At 40.6% G+C, this 20,000-nt stretch overlaps 1 protein-coding gene and 1 long non-coding RNA gene across 2 annotated transcripts in view; both read right to left on the reverse strand.

Moving 5' to 3' along the window:
- Window positions 1-3,860: 3,860 nt before the first annotated feature.
- On the reverse strand, window positions 3,861-5,873 carry LOC143295969 (uncharacterized). The gene is made up of 2 exons (XR_013057096.1): window positions 5,287-5,873; window positions 3,861-5,208 (listed from the first exon to the last, which is right to left on the reverse strand). It is a non-coding gene; the product is annotated as an uncharacterized LOC143295969 (long non-coding RNA).
- Window positions 5,874-6,870: 997 nt separating this feature from the next.
- LOC143296281 (ras-related protein Rab-38-like) overlaps window positions 6,871-20,000 on the reverse strand; it is a 20,708-nt gene continuing 7,578 nt past the window's right edge. The window contains exons 3-9 of the mRNA XM_076608127.1: window positions 19,436-19,532; window positions 19,042-19,098; window positions 17,445-17,477; window positions 15,292-15,319; window positions 13,674-13,748; window positions 11,196-11,304; window positions 6,871-10,118 (exon numbers count right to left, since the gene is read on the reverse strand). Coding sequence (XP_076464242.1) covers window positions 9,943-10,118; window positions 11,196-11,304; window positions 13,674-13,748; window positions 15,292-15,319; window positions 17,445-17,477; window positions 19,042-19,098; window positions 19,436-19,532 — 575 coding nt within the window. The 3' untranslated portion in view covers window positions 6,871-9,942. The remainder of the gene's footprint in view (window positions 10,119-11,195; window positions 11,305-13,673; window positions 13,749-15,291; window positions 15,320-17,444; window positions 17,478-19,041; window positions 19,099-19,435; window positions 19,533-20,000) is intronic.

A 20,000-nucleotide genomic window follows, 5' to 3' on the forward strand; every position in this document is an offset into this window, starting at 1 on the left:
TATGCGTCTAGTCATTCGGATGAAACGATAAACCTATGTCTCGTGTGCAGAACGCACATAGCACTTTGAAAAAAGAACCCATGGAAACAACCGTGTTGTCCTCTGGCAAAATTCTGTAGAAGAAATCCACTCTGACAGATACACAAACATATACGCGTGCACTCCAGACCTGACAAAACGCGTTGGGGTATGCTGCTGTCAGGCATCTACCTAGCAGATGTGGTGTAGCGTATATGGGTTTGTCTGAACGCGGTGACGCCTCCTTGGGAAACTGGAACCGAACTTGAACTGACAATCTACAGTGGCGTAAAGTAACTGCCCGCCATTTGTCCCTCGCGTCCGATTTTCTGAGTGTCCTGTCGGAACAGAGCGGTCAGACAGCGCTGGTCTGTCTGTCGCCACAGTCAGAAGAATGTCTCACACAATATATCTGGAAAAGAAAATATTCCGGGGAATACAATACAATACAATACAATTCAGTTCAATACAATTCAGTTCAATTCAATGCAGTGGAATACAACACAATACAATGCACTGGATACAATACAATGCAATGCAGTGCAGTGCAATACGATAGAAAATAAAGCAACACAATACAATGCAAAACAATACGATACGATACGACGCGATGCGATGTGATACGTCACGATACAATACGATACGTCACGATACAATACGATACGTCACGATACAATACAATACAATACAATACAAGACGTGAAGGAAGACCAATACCAGTCCACGGGACAATGTTCAATGTGGAGTATGGCCCACTGGTAATGAGTCCTAGTGTCCATGTTCGAGTCCCATTTTTTCTTACTCCCCCGTCCCCTAGCCACCCACCCCACCTCCCCTCAACTACACCATAAGAAGTGGTCTGTGTGCTAGTCTTTCGGATGAGATCACAAACCGATATCCTGTGTGCAGCGTGTATGTGGCGATCTTAGCGAGCGTAAAAGATGGCAGCAAAGGGATTGTCCCTGGCAACTGACATGATTATGTTATTAAAAAAAATTAAAAAATTAAAAAATCCAAAAAAAAGATTGTAAAAAGACAAACACTAACATACAGAAAATTGAGGACTGTATAGTCCTCGGGGAGAGCAGCCCGAATTTCACACGGAGAAATAAGCTGTGATAAATAGTAATACAATGCAATGCAATGCAATACAAAATGTGAAGAAAGACCTTTTCCAGTCAGTTGGACTTTGATCTAAAATGTGAATGCCTTAAGACTGAGTTTTACAGCCAGTCAGCAAAGTCGGGCTTATATCCGTCTGGGGCGTAGGACCATCAGTGAGTGACATGAATGAATAGCGTGTCTTTTGGTGACTGACATGGAAGGAAGTCATCACAAACGACTAATCTATCAATCTTTCTTTCTTTCCTTCTTTCTTTCTTTCTGTGTGCCTTTCTTTCATCCCGTCCATCTATCTATCTATCTATTCTTTGTATTATAAAAACATGCTTCATTTATTCATTGATTCATTAACTCATTAACCCATTTTTTCCCAGATATGTACATATTTGTTCATGTAGTCATTAATTTTGCTGGTGTGTGTGTGTGTGTGTGTGTGTTGTTTTTTTTTCTTTTTCTTTTTTCCTTTTTTTCATTTCCTTACGGTAATTTCATTTTACTTATTTTATCTCATTTTAGTTTAGTTTAGTTTATAAGCAGTTTTAGTGCTGCAGAAGAGACACAAACTCAATCTAAAAACTGATATTCTTTAATCATGATTATAATCATACTACTACTACTACTGCTACTACTAGTAATGATAATAATAAGGATGATGATGATAATAATGATAATAGTAATACGTTGATAATGATAATGACGATGATGATACTAATAAGAATAAGAATGATAACAATAACTCACCATAGAAGGCCACACGCACAGACTGATAACAAACAGTGTTTGTGCACACCTCCAAACAAAAATTTAGCGTTTCCCCGCACACACTCACACACACAAACATACACACACACCGTCTCAAAGTGATGCCTCACATCACAAGATGCCGGACAATTACCTTCACACACACACTGGACCTGTGGCAGACTCAGTAAACCGCTGGTACCGTCCGAGAAAAAGGAAGGAGGGAGGGAGGGAGGGAAGGGGAAGATGGAGAAGGAAGGCGGGAGCTACAACGATTTTTCCGACAATTTGTCGATTTTGCTCCAACGGAGGAATGAAAAGAGGTGTGGGGGGTGGGGGCGGAAAAAAGGGAAAAAATAGGGGAGGACTGTATCTCCAGCCCTGCGGTTCTCCCTGTGTGCAGTGCCACACGGACGCGGCGCACGTGCTCAGTGAGAGGGGTGGGAGATTGGGGGTGGGGTAGGGGGTCTGGTTGTTCTGCTCTCTCTGTCTCTGTCTCTCTGTCTCTCTCTCCGATGTCTCCGTCTCTCTCACACACACACACACACACACACACACACACACACACCACCTATCTCAGCCACTGACAAGGGACAAAACCGATCCACGAGGGACTCTTTTATCAGCTCTGGACAGAAAATAGACGGCTTTATCTCCCTTCCCTGTCCACGGGGAAGTTTTCTCCGCTTATCGATGCAGGGCTGACACAAGACGTTCCTTTCTCGGCCCAGTCCTGGCAGTGCTGTGCTGCCGGGGTCTGGTGCTGACACTGGCCATTGGGTGTCCGTCAGTCCGTTTGACTGGAAAAGCTATTATTATTAAGTTATTACTTATTATTGTTATCATCATCATCATTATTGCTATTACTGTCATCATCATCATCATCATTATCATCATCATCATTATTATTACTATTACTATTATCATCATCATCATCATCATTATTATATTATCAAACTGAGTGTAGTCATTTCGGCAGATGGACCGGTGATAAACCGCGAGGTCCCGCAAGCAGCATGCATTGAAAATGATATGTTTGTGTGTGTGTGTGTGTGTGTGTGTGTGTGTGTGTGTAAGTCATATAAAAGATGGTCTATGTATTATATGTATGTTTGTATTAACCTACATCAGCATATGATATGCATGCACTCAAGGCCTTCAGCGAGTTGGGTTATTCTGCCCGTCATCTCCTGTCTGCATCAGGGCTTTTACTTGCTGGGGATGGAGGCTTTTGGATAGGTTTTCCTTTCACTGTCTGCTGGACACACACACACACACACACACGCATGCACGCACGCACGCGCGCGCGCGCGCGCACACACACACACACACAGCGCAGCATGCACACAAACAGAGAGAAAAAGAGAGAGACACGTGCTGAAGAAATTTTTTTCCAAATTCTATCCGTAAGAGCAGATATCATAAATGATTTCCCCTTCTCTGAAAAAGACAGGCAGATCACCACATCTACCCGTCATGCGATACTAATGTGCTGGAAGTTCGCATTCCTTGACACACACATACACACACACAGGGATTTTTTTTCCAAACAGATTTACAGCAGTTAGTTCTCTTTGTTATTATGTCTGTTAGTACGAAGAAGGTCTCTCTGTTACTATGTAGGTCTGCAGAACTCTTTGTTACTTTGTCTGTAGAAGGTTAATCAAATCCTTAATTGAAGTTCAAAGTCAATACTTTCTGCAAATAAACAATATTCATTATCTGCTGGTGCAAAACTTTAGGGATGGAGGGGAACGGCTTTGTTTCAAAGTCTTCAGTGTGTGTGTACGTGTGTGTGTGTACATGTGTGTGTACATGTGTGTGTACGTGTGTGTGTGTGTACATGTGTGTGTACGTGTGTGTGTGTACATGTGTGTGTACGCGCACGAGTGACAGACAGAGAAAGAGTTGTGTTCGTGCATCTGTTCAGTTGAGTTGTACTGCATTCATCAAAACCAAAACAAGCAGAACACAAGAAGTATCAGTCATCAGTAATATGATATGATATAATAATACAAACATCCTTGATAATGGAAGATGTTATCATAACTAAAAATTGAACTTTTTCTTCCATTCTAATAGTTATCATTATCAATAAGATAAGCACAACACATGAAATGCCATTTATGATTTTTAGTAATCTTGGTACTGGGAAACTTTTTTTTATGTTCACATCACTGGCATTGTATTTATATATACAACAAATCAAGTAAAACAATCAAAACATCAGTTTCATCATGTTTTAACTATCCTTTCTACGCTTGGAGTCCCAGTGTGAGCAGTCCACAGGGAACTATCAATGTCTCCAGGAGGCCACACACCAGAGGAGACCCTGCACTGCTGCTGAGTCACTATGGTGGTGTTCAGTGGTGCCTGTTCTGATTTCACATACTTAGGACACAACCTGCTACGCCACTATTGATGACAGTAAATGCTTAGTTGCAGAGCCAGACTGAGTGAGCATCTCCCCCAGAGTGGAGACCACCACCAAGTCCCCCAAACAACAACCCCCCGCCCCCTCCCCAAAAATCTATCTTTCAGAAACACAGCACAGTAAAATAATGTGAGCCATACAGGATTAGAAATAGTCTGGATTTTGTTTCCTACAACAGTGACAGATAGGTGGGAATGGTATCACAGTTGTGTCAGTACATCAATACATGCCAAGCACAGTGCTTCAAAATCTTCATTGTCAGCTTTTAAAAGAGTATAGGCGGGTAACAGCAGCTTTTGTAAAAACTGGACACAGATTTCACACTACGACATCCTAAATGTAACAGACAGTTTAAAAAACAAAACAAAAATTAACAAAAATTACCCTGTTCACTCGACAAAAATTTGCTGCGTTTTTGTGTAGATCCTTGGCCACATGACATATTGAAGTGTTCAATTCTTCTGTATTTTGAAAGTTGAAGAAAAAATCTCCAGCAACTAAGTACTACAAGCTTCAACATTTTAAAGACTACTTTCTGCATTTTAAGTACTACGGTGCTCAACATTTCAAAGACTACTTTCTACATTTTAAGTACTACAATGTTCCACATGTTAAAGAACACATTTTTTCTCCAACACTTTTCCTGCTGATTGTTGACTGGGTGATGAAGAAGACCACTGAAAATGGGAACACATGGTGGACCCTCGCCAAACAACTTGAAGACCTTGACCTGACAGACCTTGACCTGACAGACAATGTCAGCCTCCTCTCACACAGACACTGAGACATACAACACAAACTGTCCTGTCTTTCCAAAGGAGCAGGGAGAGTAGGCCTCAAAATCAACACCTTCAGAATCAACAGAACCATTCTGTTGAACCATTCCACAGAACCTTTCTGTTGAACCATTCCACAGAACCTTTCTGTTGAACCATTCCACAGAACCATTCTGTTGAACCATTCCACAGAACCTTTCTGTCTGCCAGGTGAGAACATCGATGAAACAGAGAAGTTTGTCTTCCATGGTAACAAAATCAGAACAGAGGTGCAGATGACGACATAAAAAACTGCATCAACAAGGCAAGACGTGCATTCAGCCCCTATGGAACACCACAACCTTCTCCAACCACAAGACAAGGATATTCTAATTCAGCACAGACATGAATTTCATCCTCTGTACATGGATCACAGACTAGAAGACTAACAAAATTAAATGCTGACAAACTCCAGACCTTCGCCAACAGATGAATGACACATACTATGGTCAGACACTATCATCATACATATCTATCTATCTATGCATATATGTATATAAACTATACATGTACATGACTATGAAGTTATCTTCTTCCCACTGGTTTATCATTTATTCGTGGCAATGTGACAGAGACAGCATTCTCCCCTTTAAAAATTAAGAAGCTGCAAGAAAAACAATGAAATACCGGTACTGTGCCGGCCCTGACAATCAGTGACAGATAATTTTGATAACAATATGCCTTTGACCCCTCCCCCTCTCCCACCCACCCCCCACAGATAATTTTGAGAACAATATGTCTTTGACCCCCCCCCCCTCACACCCCCCCCTCCCCTGCACACACCCCTCCCCCCTGCACACACCCCTCCCCCCAAAAAAAAACAACAACAAACAAACAGATAAAGCAAAATGTAAGCACAAGCATGAAAGAGGGAAGGCTGTATTAAAAACTACAGTCACAACGAATTAGATGTGTTTTTTTAAATTAAAACATTAAGGTGTAATCATTTTTTTTAAATCATGTCACGGGCTTTGCATCTTGTCTAACAAAAACAAAGCATTCCCAAACGGAAGGAAATTCAGATGATAGGCTGGACGTATGTTGGTGATTATGATATTTAACCCAGAATTCAACAAGTAATGATAAAAGCAGATAAATAAAAAGGTGGTCACAACATCACAGAGTATGTGTAAATTTAAATCATTTATAAAATACCCAATAAATGTACATGTGTCACAACTGTTGCATATGATATGTGGCCTTGTATGCCATTAAGTTTCATTTTGTCCTTAAAGTGTCCAACAAAAGTGAAATATTTCACAACTACTTTGCATGTGCCACCTTTAATATCATTTAGTTTCAACACAATGCTATTGCAATACAACTGTTGTCAACCAACAATATATAAACAAATAAATTAAATGCAAACAATCATACCACAACATGAATGACAAGAAACAAAACAATGAATGTTGTCATAACTTACCTACAGATAATAAGGATAATCCAACACAGCACCAATAAGTACACAAAAGCCCCAACACAACAACTCACTTTACAGATACACCACATCTATCACAAGCGACACAAATCCAAGTCCATCCAATGGAGATCAACAAGAGAAACATGCCCAATATGCACAGTTATCTTACTGACTGATATACTTCTTGAATAGACAGCTGAAAATTTCCGTGCTCACATGACTTATCGAGGTGCGTCACTTGATCTGTGCTTTTGAAGTTGATTGGCTCTCCGAAATTTCATGTAACAAAGGCAATCAAGAGAAGCAAAACAGTGGGCTTCTTTTTTTTTTTTTTTTTTTTTTTTGCTCTTTTGTGTATGTATACATTGGCACTTCACTGACCAGAGTTTGCTTGTAGCCATGGAGGCTACCAACTGAAGAAATGGAGGACAGCACATGTTTGCTGCTTTTATCCGTGTCGATCGCCTCTGGCATTGCTCAAATTTTGAGTAGAACTTAGATGCACATGTGCATGAACCAAGATGGCCGCAAAACTCTCCAATGGTCTGTTCTTGCAGTGTGCTGGTTTGCTATACTTGCTATACTTCATGTTTGGTGAACTTGATGCATTTAAGTTTAACTTTTTATTTTAACCATTCAACCCTGTGGAGTTTACAGCCTTGGAAAGCTTCCCTGTTATACTGATGCAGAAAAAAACCTTAAGATATACTGAAAATGACACGTTTTTCCTCCAATGGACATGTGGACACATGCTGAAATATTGTAAAAGTTAGTTCCCTTTGTTTGTGGTTTATGTATATATAGGATTGTGGAAACTGTTTTAAGAAAATAAATTCCAACACCTGAGCAATGCTCGGGTGTAGGGTTCAGTGAGTTAAAGTATGTGAATCTTGAGTTCTTTGTTTAATGCTAAGGTTTCTTTCTTCTTTTACTTCCATCTTTTGTGGTAGGGAATGGTGGCGATGGTAAGGGGGTTAGGTGGGGGGATTCCATTGCTTCTCTTCCCTTGCAAGTTCATTAGTCTAAAAACAAAACAATAACAGGCTAACAAAACATGGGCTTTATGAAATGCAATACTTTTTTCAATCTAAAACAAAACATGCACAGCAGCTTCAAACAATTCATAAAATGGCAACAGTTTTGTAGAATCTGCATTTTGCCAGTCACAGCACAATACAAGCAAAGTCTTCACAAAGACATGAACAAAAATGGGGGGAAAAAAATTCAACAAAGATAACATACATGTCTTCAATAAAAACTACTGTTTTTTTGTGTTTTTTTGTTTGTTTTGTTTTTTGTTTTGTTTTTTGTTTTTGTTGTGTTTTATATATATACATATATATTTTTTTTTAATATGTATATATATATATATATATATATATATATATATATCTTTAGGAAGCACCATAAAATGGATGTAATAAAGTTCACATCAAGCAAAACTGGACATCACTGTTTCTTTCCAGCATGTCTTGTCAAATCATGTCAAATTAGGATTGTGTTAAGTCAGCCTGAGACTATATCATGTCAAATACAGAGTTGTGTAAAAACAAAAAAAAACAAAAAAAAAAAAAAACTATGTTCTATCAAATTCTTATGTCAACCAATGACCATGCTAAGTTAATCTAAGACCCTATTGTATCAAACTAAGACCGTTCTATGTCAATCTTAGACCTCAGAGGCATTTTGAATTCATTTTGATTTCAGGCAGCAAAAATAATTGCACTTCAGCTAGTTCAACACATTGTGATTTCTTGCAGGTTAAAATAAATATTGTGAAGGTTACATCTGACAATGAAAAGTGTCATGTTTGTAGGTTCACATTTCATTTCTTTCAAGGAATACACTCAATAAAATACAATACATTGTTTAACACATAACACATGGACAGTGTTGAATACTTTTTTCTACCAAAAATTTCAGAAACTTAAGAATTGTGAAATGAAGAAAAATTCTACAATTTAAACAAGTATTATGCTCAATTTACAAAAAGTAGAACAGTGTCCAGAAAAAAAACTGACATCCATTCTTAAAATGCAGACAACCGATTACACCATGGTAATTTCATATTTTAGCATCCTGAATTCAGGGACCTATCTTAATGGCAATTTTTAAGCATCACTGAAGTGATATTACCATCAGTTGAGGTTTATGACCCGTATTCTTTGTGTTTTTAACTCTATTTTGACAGTTAATTGCATGTTATTTTTATAGACTGGGTCGCTACACTGATCGGCAGTACCTCTTGCCTGGCACAAAGCATCAACTGTGTATAACTGTTAAAACAGAATTATTAACACTGAAATAGGAAATTATATCATGTTTAACCTTCGCTGGCTGTCACTTTTGACTACACATGGAAGCTCATGTGGGTCGTCCACGACCCATACCTTTAAAGAGACAAAAACCTGTATTTTCCTCCAAAGCTTGTGTGGGTCGTGCACGACCCATACTTTGTAAAGAGACAAAAACCTGTATATTCCTCCAAAGCTTATAACAAAATATAGAAAAGGAAAGCATATTGTAACACCTGATTACACAAACATGCGCTCGCACACGCACACACAGACTCACACAAACACATACACTCAGAAGAAACACATGCTCACGCATTCACACACACGCACATACACACACAACAGATCACACACACAAACGCATAACACCACATGCACATACATACAAACCCTACTTATGCACACAGAGATAGAGAGAGACTGAGACAGAGAGAGAGACAGAGAGAGAGATGACTCATAGCATCCTATACACGCACAAAGATATTCAGTCACACAGGTACATGCTGTTAGAGAAAGGGATGGAAGGGGGTTATAGCTGAAGACAGGCGAAAGGGACGGGGCGGGGTGGATGGGGCGGTGGGGGGCCGGGGGGGGGGTAGTGGGAGAGTAGTGGGGTAGTGAGGCTATTGAAAGTAAAACTTCTTTATTTTCCTTCACTAATTGCAAATTAAACCTTCTGAAATCACTATTAAAAAGGTATGGGTCATGCATGACCCACACAAGCTTTCGAGGGGTGACCACGTTTTTTCCTCTTTAAAAAGCATGGGTCATACACAACCCACACAAGCGTCCTGTGTAGTTAAAACACCACCTTTAATTACTCATTAACTAATTAATGATTTTTTTTTTCATTTTTTGGCAAAAGTTGGCCTTTTAGGTGTAGGAAGCATTTCTGAAATTTGGTAGAAAAATATTAAGAATTGGCTGAGATATTTGCGTTTTTGTACCCTTCTGGGTCGTGTACGACCCACGATAGCCAGCGAAGGTTAACTGCAAGAAGTAAGTAGGTTTTCCTTGTCTCACCTCCATTCAAATAAAAATGATTTGTCTTTGCCAGCCCAACAAACGAAACACACGCACAACACAACACAATCATACTTTGCAGCATGTGATCCTCTGCCCACCACTGTCTTTGTTTTCCATGTGGAGAGAGGCGTCCAAGGAGGAGGTAATGGAGCTGGGCATGGAGGACATCTTGTCCGGCATCACTTGCTGCGAGTCCGCCGGCAGGGACAGAATGTGCTCCACCAGAAACTTCATCGCCTCGTCTGCAATCAGCACCACAACATTTTTTTTTTTTTTTTTGCAAAGTATGATTGTATTGTGGTGTGCTTGCGTTGGAAGGTGGCAGAACGGTTAAGATGCTCAGCTGCCAATATAGCCAGTCCTTGAGGGTGTGGGTTCGAATCCCCCTCTCGCCCTTTCTACCACGTTTGACTGGAAAATCAAACTGAGCGTCTAGTCGTTTGGATGAGATGATAAACCAAGGTTCCCTGTGCAGCACACACTTCACTTGGTGCACTGAAAAAGAACCCATGGCAATGACAGTGTTGTCCTCTGGCAAAATTCAGCTGAAGAAATCCGCTCTGATAGGTACACAAATATAGGTGCAGGCATTCAAGGGCTGATTAAGGGCGTTGGGTTATGCTGCTCATCAGGCTTGCAGATGTGGTGTAGCGTGTATGGATTTGTCTGAAAGCAGTGATGCTGTTTTGAGAAACTGAAACTTAAAAACTGCCATTAGATATATCCCTCAGTTTCAGTTTCAGTTTCAGTAGCTCAAGGAGGCATCACTGCGTTCGGACAAATCCATATACGCTACACCACATCTGCCGAGCAGATGCCTGACCAGCAGCGTAACCCAACGCGCTTAGTCAGGCCTTGAGAATATAAATAGATAAATAAATTTAAAAAATCATAATTAAAAAATAAATAAATGATAGATGAATACATAAAAAAGAACTACTAATAAATAAATAAATAAATAAGACAAGAATGATGATAAATAAGCAAATAAATGTAAAACATGCAGACACACATTCCCACATACACACATATACGCATAACAGATATGCACCAAACATGCAGTTTCACAGATATGAAAGCACAATCAAATACACACAAACATACATGAGCCCCAACACACACACACACACACATTACCCTGCACCCCCTCTACCCCCCCTCCTCCACACACTCATTTCTAGGCTACGTGGCTTCAGGTTAAACATCCTATGGCACTGAAACAGATGTGGCTTTGGGGCTGATTAAGGGCATTGGGTTATCTGTTCATCGGGCATCTGCCTAGCAGATGTGGTGTAGTGTAATAAGCATGACTCGCGTACCTATGTTGGTGTTTGATTTTGCCGACGTGGGGAACCATCCGATAAAGTTGTGTTCCTCACAAAAGCTGTTCACCTTGTCCCTGTCAATCACCGCCTCCTCTATGTCGCACTGAAACAGGCATGGGTTAAACTTAAACGTCCAACAGCACTGAAACAGGCATGGGTTAAACTTAAACACCCAACAGCACTGAAACAGGCATGGGTTAAACTTAAACGTCCAATAGCACTGAAACAGGCATGGGTTAAACTTAAACATCCAATATCACTGAAACAGGCATGGGTTAAACTTAAACGTCCAACAGCACTGAAACAGGCATGGGTTAAACTTAAACGTCCAATAGCACTGAAACAGGCATGGGTTAAACTTAAATGTCTAATAGCACTGAAACAGGCATGGGTTAAACTTAAACGTCCAACAGCACTGAAACAGGCATGGGTTAAACTTCAATGTCCAATATCACTGAAACAGGCATGGGTTAAACTTAAACGTCCAACAGCACTGAAACAGGCATGGGTTAAACTTAAACGTCCAATAGCACTGAAACAGGCATGGGTTAAACTTAAATGTCTAACAGCACTGAAACACACATGGGCTGAGGTTAACTCTTTCTCCATCATAGGTGACGTTAGTTGACTAGACAGTGCACCACCATAGGTGACTTTTGTCTATATTGACGGGTCATATTGATAAGACCATTTTTAACACATTACCACAAAGCTCAACAGCTGCAGATAGTTTCCCGTCAATAGAACTGTGACTAGCCTTTATCCCTTGACTGTGTTTGAAGTGAACAAGTCCATTGTGTTTGGTGCTGGAGACTTTTCCACACAGAAACTTGGTGCTGAAAGAGTTAAAGGTCCTACAGCACTGAAACTGACGTTGCTTCAGGTTAAACATCCTAGAGCATTGAAAAAGACGTTGTTTCAGGTTAAACATCCTACAGCACTGAAACAGACGTTGCTTCAGGTTAAACATCCTACAGCACTGAAACAGACGTTGCTTCAGGTTAAACATCCTACAGCACTGAAACAGACGTTGCTTCAGGTTAAACATCCTACAGCACTGAAACAGACGTTGTTTCAGGTTAAACATCCTATAGCACTGAAACAGACGTTGCTTCAGGTTAAACGTCCTACAGCGCTGAAACAGACATACGCTGCTTCAGGTTAAACATCCTACAGCACTGAAACAGATGCTGCTTCAGGTTAAACATCCTACTGCACTGAAACAGATGCTGCTTCAGGTTAAACATCCTATAGCACTGAAACAGACGTCACTTCAGGTTAAACATCCTATAGCACTGAAACAGACGTTGTTTCAGGTTAAACATCCTACAGCACTGAAACAGATGCTGCTTCAGGTTAAACATCCTATAGCACTGAAACAGACGTCACTTCAGGTTAAACATCCTATAGCACTGAAACAGACGTTTGCTTCAGGTTAAATATCCTTTAGCACTGAAACAGACGTCGCTTCAGGTTAAACATCCTACAGCACTGAAACAGAAGTGGCTTCAGGTTAAACATCCTATAGCACTGAAACACACATGAGTTCAGGTTAAACATCCTACAGCACAGAAACAGATGTTGCTTGAGGTTAAGCATCCAATACCACTGAAACAGGCACGGGTTAAGGTTAACTCTTTCACCACCATAGGCGACTTTAGTTGACTAGACAGTGCACCACCATAGGCGACTTTAGTTGACTAGACAGTGCACCGCCATGGGCGACTTTAGTTGACTAGACAGTGCACCACCATAGGTGACTTTAGTTAACTAGACAGTGCACCACCATAGGTGACTTTAGTTGACTAGACAGTGCACCACCATAGGTGACTTTAGTTGACTAGACAGTGCACCACCATAGGTGACTTTAGTTGACTAGACAGTGCACCGCCATAGGTGACTTTAGTTGACTAGACAGTGCACCGCCATAGGTGACTTTAGTTGACTAGACAGTGCACCACCATAGGTGACTTTAGTTGACTAGACAGTGCACCACCATGGGCGACTTTAGTTGACTAGACAGTGCACCACCATAGGCGACTTTAGTTGACTAGACAGTGCACCGCCACAGGCGACTTTAGTTGACTAGACAGTGCACCGCCATAGGTGACTTTAGTTGACTAGACAGTGCACCGCCATAGGTGACTTTAGTTGACTAGACAGTGCACCACCATAGGTGACTTTAGTTGACTAGACAGTGCACCACCATAGGCGACTTTAGTTGACTAGACAGTGCACCGCCATGGGCGACTTTAGTTGACTAGACAGTGCACCACCATAGGCGACTTTTGTCCACATCGAGGAGTCATGTTGATAAGACCATTTTTCACATTTTCTTCATTTTTTTCACAAACACGCATGTGTATGCGCACACACACGCGCACACATGTGCTTGCATGCGTGCGCACATACACACACATACACACACACACCCAAACACACACACGCACACACACACACACGCACTGTCACCTTGTTAGCCAGCAGAAGAACAGGCACTGGTTTCTCATTGGACAGCATGACTTTGGAGTTGACATCATACAGCCACTGTAGACAACAGACAAAATATGTTCTTCTCTATTTGATGTCAGTCACTAAAGAGACATAGAGAGCTGGACCTGAGATTTATTCATTACGACCAAACGCCCATACAAAGGTGTGTGAACAGGACAAGATCATACTCAGATAGGAAGAAAATTAATAAATTAGAACATAATCATGAAAACATAAATGCTGCGTTAGCATAGGATATAAGCAGTAATTATTAATACCACAAAGTGTAACAATAACACAAAATCATTTCATCAAGAGCTGACATTTTCTCTTCTTTTTGGATGCTAAGACACAGAGAGTGAGAGGGAGAGACAGGAGGAGGGGTAGAGAGACAGAGACACAACACACATAGAGAGGGGGGAGAGAGAAGGAGGAGGGGGGGGGGGAGAGACAGAGAGAGGGGGGAGAGTGGGGAACAGCAACAGAGACAGAGAGAGACACAGAGAACAAGAAAGAGAGGAGGAAGGAAGAGAGACAGAGAGAGACAAAGAGAGAGACAAGACAAGACAAGACAAAATCTTTATAATCGAGGGTAATAGATAAGCAAGTAACATGCTTTTTTTTTATATCCAGCACTCGCCCTAGAGAGGGACTAAAGCTAAGGAAGTGAAAGAGACAGAGAGAGAGGGGGGGAGAGGGGTGAGAGACAGAGACAGACACAAAGAGAAAGAAAGGAGAGAGGAGGAAGCTAGGGCAGAGACAGAGACAGTAAGAGAGTGGGAGAGAGAGAGAGAGAGGTACAGAGAGAATGGGAGGTAAAGAAGGACTAGAGAGAGAAGGGGGCTAGGGGGGTTGGGGGGGGGAGACAGAGAGAGATGGATGGGGAGAGAGATACATACACATCAAAAGATTGCCACAGACACACATACAGGCAGACAGTTAAAAGTATGAGAGGCATAAAAAAAAATCAGTAATATGCATGTCACTAATGTTTACGTTTCAACCTGATATATCAAATTGAAAAAAAAGGAAGAAGAAAAAAGAGAGAGAGAGAAGAATGAGAGGCATAAGTGAAGTGCAATGCCGCTGACACGGCATGGATCAGCAACAAAGGTCTGTGCTGATTACTGGTGGACACCATAGCTGAGTAATAAGAACTTTGGGATTTTGATCTGAGGGTACTGAGTTCAATCCTGGTACCTGTGGGGTTTTTTGTTTTTTTTCTCCAGTCTCCTAGGTTAATATACAAACATACCCAGCATGCACACCCCCGAAACGCAAGTACGGGTGCCATCAAGGCATGGTAAAAACAATCGCACATTATAAATGCCTGATACCAGTTTGTTCAGCAATACTAAATAAACAGAAGTGACATGACGCACATTTTCAGCAGCAATATAGTTCACACTCTGCGACACTATTCACCACTGGCCGCTGATTTACCTTCAAGCGTAAGCTCTAGAGCCCTGAACAAAACACTGGGTTTATGCAAACATCAGGAATCTGCCTTTCTTTTTCTTCGCAACAGATGTGGTGTAGCGTTTATGGATCATTCTGCACCCTTTGACGCCTCCATGAAGCTGAAACTGTAACTTACCTTCAGAACAGCATCGAAAGTAGCTGGCCTGCAAACACACACAGGAAATCAAGTTAACAAACGCTTGTCACTTTTATGAGTGCTGAATCAACTCACTCCCAAAATACTTGTACTAAAAGCTTCATAATCATTCAGTTGAGATGATAAACAAAGGCCCCCTGTGTGACATACACTTTTCATGCCCACATAAAAGGGTTATCCATTTTGACAGCAAGTCAAACTTTGTAAAGCAAGCAGCATCTACCTATAACTGTCCCACATGCAGTAGAGATTGCCACTCCAGCATCGGTCTACACAGCCACAGCAGGAAGTGCAATGCTTCTTGTCTTACTCTGGTGATATTTGATTTTTAAATGAACTATGATCTTTGTAGTTGCATATTTTGTGAAGAGAGAGACAGAGAGAGAGAGGAAGAGAGAGAGTGTATGTGTGCGTGTGTGTGCACATAGTGTGTGTGTGTGTTGGGGGTGGGGGGGGATATGTGCTATGCGGCTTGGCTGACTGAAATGGAGAGGCACGTAAATCTCAGTAATCTGTATATTTGTACATAGCTATTTCCATTTGGTGCCATTTAATTTATCTTTTTATTTTCTATTCATTGTATTTGTTTATTGTTTTCTTCTTATGTTGGACATGTGCTGCTGCCAAAAAGAAAATCTCTGTACCAAAGTATAGACAATAAAGTTTGTGTATTGTATTGTATTGTATTGTATTGTATTGTATTGTTGTATTGTATTGTGACTACATTTCTGGTGCAGCCATCGTCTCTCGAGACGGAAGGACGCCGACGACGACAACAAGCATAACAAATACGCTTACAGACAGAAAAAAAGAAAAAACGACGACATATAGGTGGCAGTACACTGTGACAAAGCAATCTGTCAGTGGTTTCACACAGAGACATCTGCCGTTACAAAAAGTATGACAATACAATATAATAATCATACATATGAGTTTCATGACATATAATATTAAACATCAAATTCATGCACACACACACACACACACATGCACACATGCACACATGTACGTCAAAGCATGTTTCTCTTTAATCAATGACTTCCCCTTTACAAAGTCGATTTAGTCATTTCATTTGATTGTACTTACATTTATTTCAAATATTCATCATGGTTTCCATCCTCCATCCACCCTGTTTCCCCCAACTCACCATACAACTCTCCCCCTCCTCTTCTTCAATGCATATTTACCTATTTTTAATGATAGCATTCAAAAGTGACAATCAATACTTGAACAACATGTCTACAACCAGCAGTATATGTGACAGGACACTGACCAGAATTATTCCATGTCCACACATGCACATACTTGTGTAATGACTAAGTAATAATGTAGGCACTATGCCAGTATTAAAGTGTAATCTTTTTGTAGCATAAAAATTGTAATCTATTCATGTGGAACCAACTGTCCACGAAGGCACCAGATTCATTCTGACCCTTTAAGAATGAAACCCTTCTTTTAATAGTTGATGTCTTTTCACCTCAAGGCAGTCTGGGCATTCCCTTCAAGCTAGCAACACCTCTCCCAGATTCTGTGACCGATAACTTCCTTCCTGAGAGAATTTGAGCACAATAGTTCGAATCCCACACTCGCCAATACCCCCCACCCACCACCCACCGCCCCACCACCCACCACTAAACCTTGAGTGGTGGTCTGGATGCTAGTCATTCAGATGAGACGATAAACCTAGGTCCAGTGTGCAGCATGCACTTAATTCAAGTAAAACTAAAAGAACCCACAGCAACAAAAGGGTTGTCCCTGGCAAAATTCACTTTGACAGGAAAACAGATGCACTTACAGGCAGAAGAAAAAGGGTGGCGCTCTCAGTGTAACGAAGCGCTCTCCCTGGGGAAAGCAGCACAAATTTCACTCAGAGAAATCTGTTGTGACAGGAGTAATACAAGACAATACAACATTTACCTAAAAAAAATTTACATTTACCTCCTTCTAGAATACTTTAATCCCGACTTCAGAAATTACAGAATGTGACTAAAAGAAACAGAATTGTGCCCATGCATATTTGTGTGAATGAAAGCAAAAAAACAACATGACAACACACAACACAGAAATAGGAGAAAACAACAACAACAAAACCCAGAACTGAAATACTGTGTCAGAATGAAGTAAAATAATACCTTGAAACATCATAGACAACAATGGCTGCAATCCTGAAATTGAAAAGAAACCAAATTTGCAATGACTGATAGACATGATGACCGATGAGAAGTAGATGAAACAAATAAAACAAATAAGAAGAATCAATTATCTTTTTTATTGGTGCAAATCACTGTCATGGTCAAATTTGCAACCCATTGCTCTAAACACAAAATTTTTCATTTCCTGATTTGATGGAATCTTTTAGGGGAAAATATATGTGTGCGTGTGTGCATTCATGAGAGAGACAGACATGGAGTATCTGTAAGTATGAGAGAGACACACGAGAGAGAGAGAGAGAGTGCATGTGTGTCTGAATGATTTATGTGTATATATACAGACATGCATGTACATAAATGCATGAATGCATGTGTGAGTGTGTGTGATTTGCTCTGTTTATCAATCTATGTAACAATCAGCATTCTATATCCATAATTTCCTCACCGACTTAAAGAAAATATCTAAAAATTTATTCCAAGATGCATGCAACTTTACAACCAGACAAATCTATGTAACAATCAGCATTCTATATCCATAATTTCCTCACCGACTTATACTTGTATACGAGTGGGCTTTTACATGTATGACCGTTTTTACCCCTCCATGAAGGCAGCCATACTCCGTTTTCGGGGGTGTGCATGCTGGGTATGTTCTTGTTTCCATAACCCACCAAAAGCTGACATGGATTACAGGATCCTTAACATGCATATTTGATCTTCTGCTTGAGTATACACACGAAGGGGGTTCAGGCACTAGCAGGTCTACACATATGTTGACCTGGGAGATCGGAAAAATCTCCACCCTTTACCCACCAGGCGCCGTTACCGAGATTCGAACCCGGGACCCTCAGATTGAAAGTCCAATGCTTTAACCACTCGGCTATTGCGCCCGTCAGTGTGTCATTAACCCTTTCAGCCCTTTGAGGTCTTCTGCCCGTGCAACCCTTCAAGCCTAGCATGTTTTGGACTGGCTGCATAAAGGGAAAGGGGTGCTTCACTTCAGGCAAACATTTATAGCAACCGCTCAACCAATACCTACCAAACTGCACAAAATGACACAAATATAATTTTGGCACAAACTGCTGAAGTCTCAAGATGAAGGATGCAATAATTTACTTGTAACTTTAAATCAAAAACAGAAATAGTAAAATGTCAGCTTCCGTCAATGTTGAAGGTTGTGGGCTATCTTCTTGATTGAAATGTCTGCCACTTTGTCTAGACTGGCTGCTAATTTTATCTCCTTTCCCAAGAATTATCGGATAAATTATAATTTATAAGACAAATCGTCATTATCTGGGTCGAATTCACTGCAAGAATCCATCATAATTTCACTGAGCACTTACTGCACAGATGCAGAAAACTGGATAAAAAACACACTAATCGTTTGATTTTTGGAGCGAAACTTTGCATGCTAGTGAGGAAGGAAGCTAAGTTGGAGTTACTTCCCTTACCTTTCAGTTTAATGCATAATAATCAGCTGACAAACTGGCAGGCTCAGGGTTGAGAGATCAGCGGTGCACACCTCTCATGCAGGCACAGGGTTGAACAAGTTAAAGAACAAAAAAAAAGAATGACTTACGCATACTTGTAGTAGACTCTGGTCATGTGACCGAAGCGCTCATGCCCTGCAATATCCCTGAAACAAACAGTCACCCCTAGAAGAAATTGTCACAATGATTAATCTGCGATACTTCAGACCAAAGTACCCAATGATGAAATGTGACAGCTCTGAAGCAATGCTGTTTGTGCTTGTCTGGGATATTGTTGTTGCATGGCTGTTGTATTCTGTTGTTGTTTTTCTTCACCTTTTTTCTGAGTGTGTGTGTTTGTGTGGGTTTTTTTTTTTGTGTGTGTGTGTGTGTGTTTTTCTTTTGGTCATCTATATTAAAAATAAAAAAAATCTCATGTGTCATAAAAACAAATGAAATGCTAATGGAAAAATTTGACAGTTTGAAAATCAGAGCCATTCTCACCACAACTGCAGATTTACTTTCACCGTGTCATCCCAGTCCAGGGTTTTCAGTGCAAAGTCTACACCAATGGTCAGCTTGTAGTTAGGTGTGAAGTAACCTGGGAACATGGCAGAAGGTCGTTAGGCAGTCAGGGAATCAAACCAGGAAAATGATGTACTCTTGTTGCACCAATGTTTTAAAGGAATCAAGCCATGGAAAACATGTACTCATGCTGCATTAGCGTTTTGAAGGAATCAACCCAGAAAAATATGTACTCATGCTGCAATAATGTCTTGAAGGAATCAACCCAGAAAACATGTACTCATGCTGCATTAGCGTTTTGAAGGAATCAACCCAGAAAAATATGTACTCAATCTGCATTAACGTCTTGAAGGAATCAACCAAGAAAACTATGTACACATACTGCATTAACGTCTTGAAGGAAACAACCCAGAAAACTATGTACACATACTGCATTAACGTCTTGAAGGAATCAACCAAGAAAACTATGTACACATACTGCATTAACGTTTTGAAGGAGTCAACCCAGAAAAACATGTACTCAATCTGCATTAACGTTTAGACA

Source organism: Babylonia areolata, chromosome 21 (genome assembly GCF_041734735.1).
Source record: "Babylonia areolata isolate BAREFJ2019XMU chromosome 21, ASM4173473v1, whole genome shotgun sequence".
NCBI lineage: Eukaryota > Metazoa > Mollusca > Gastropoda > Neogastropoda > Buccinidae > Babylonia > Babylonia areolata.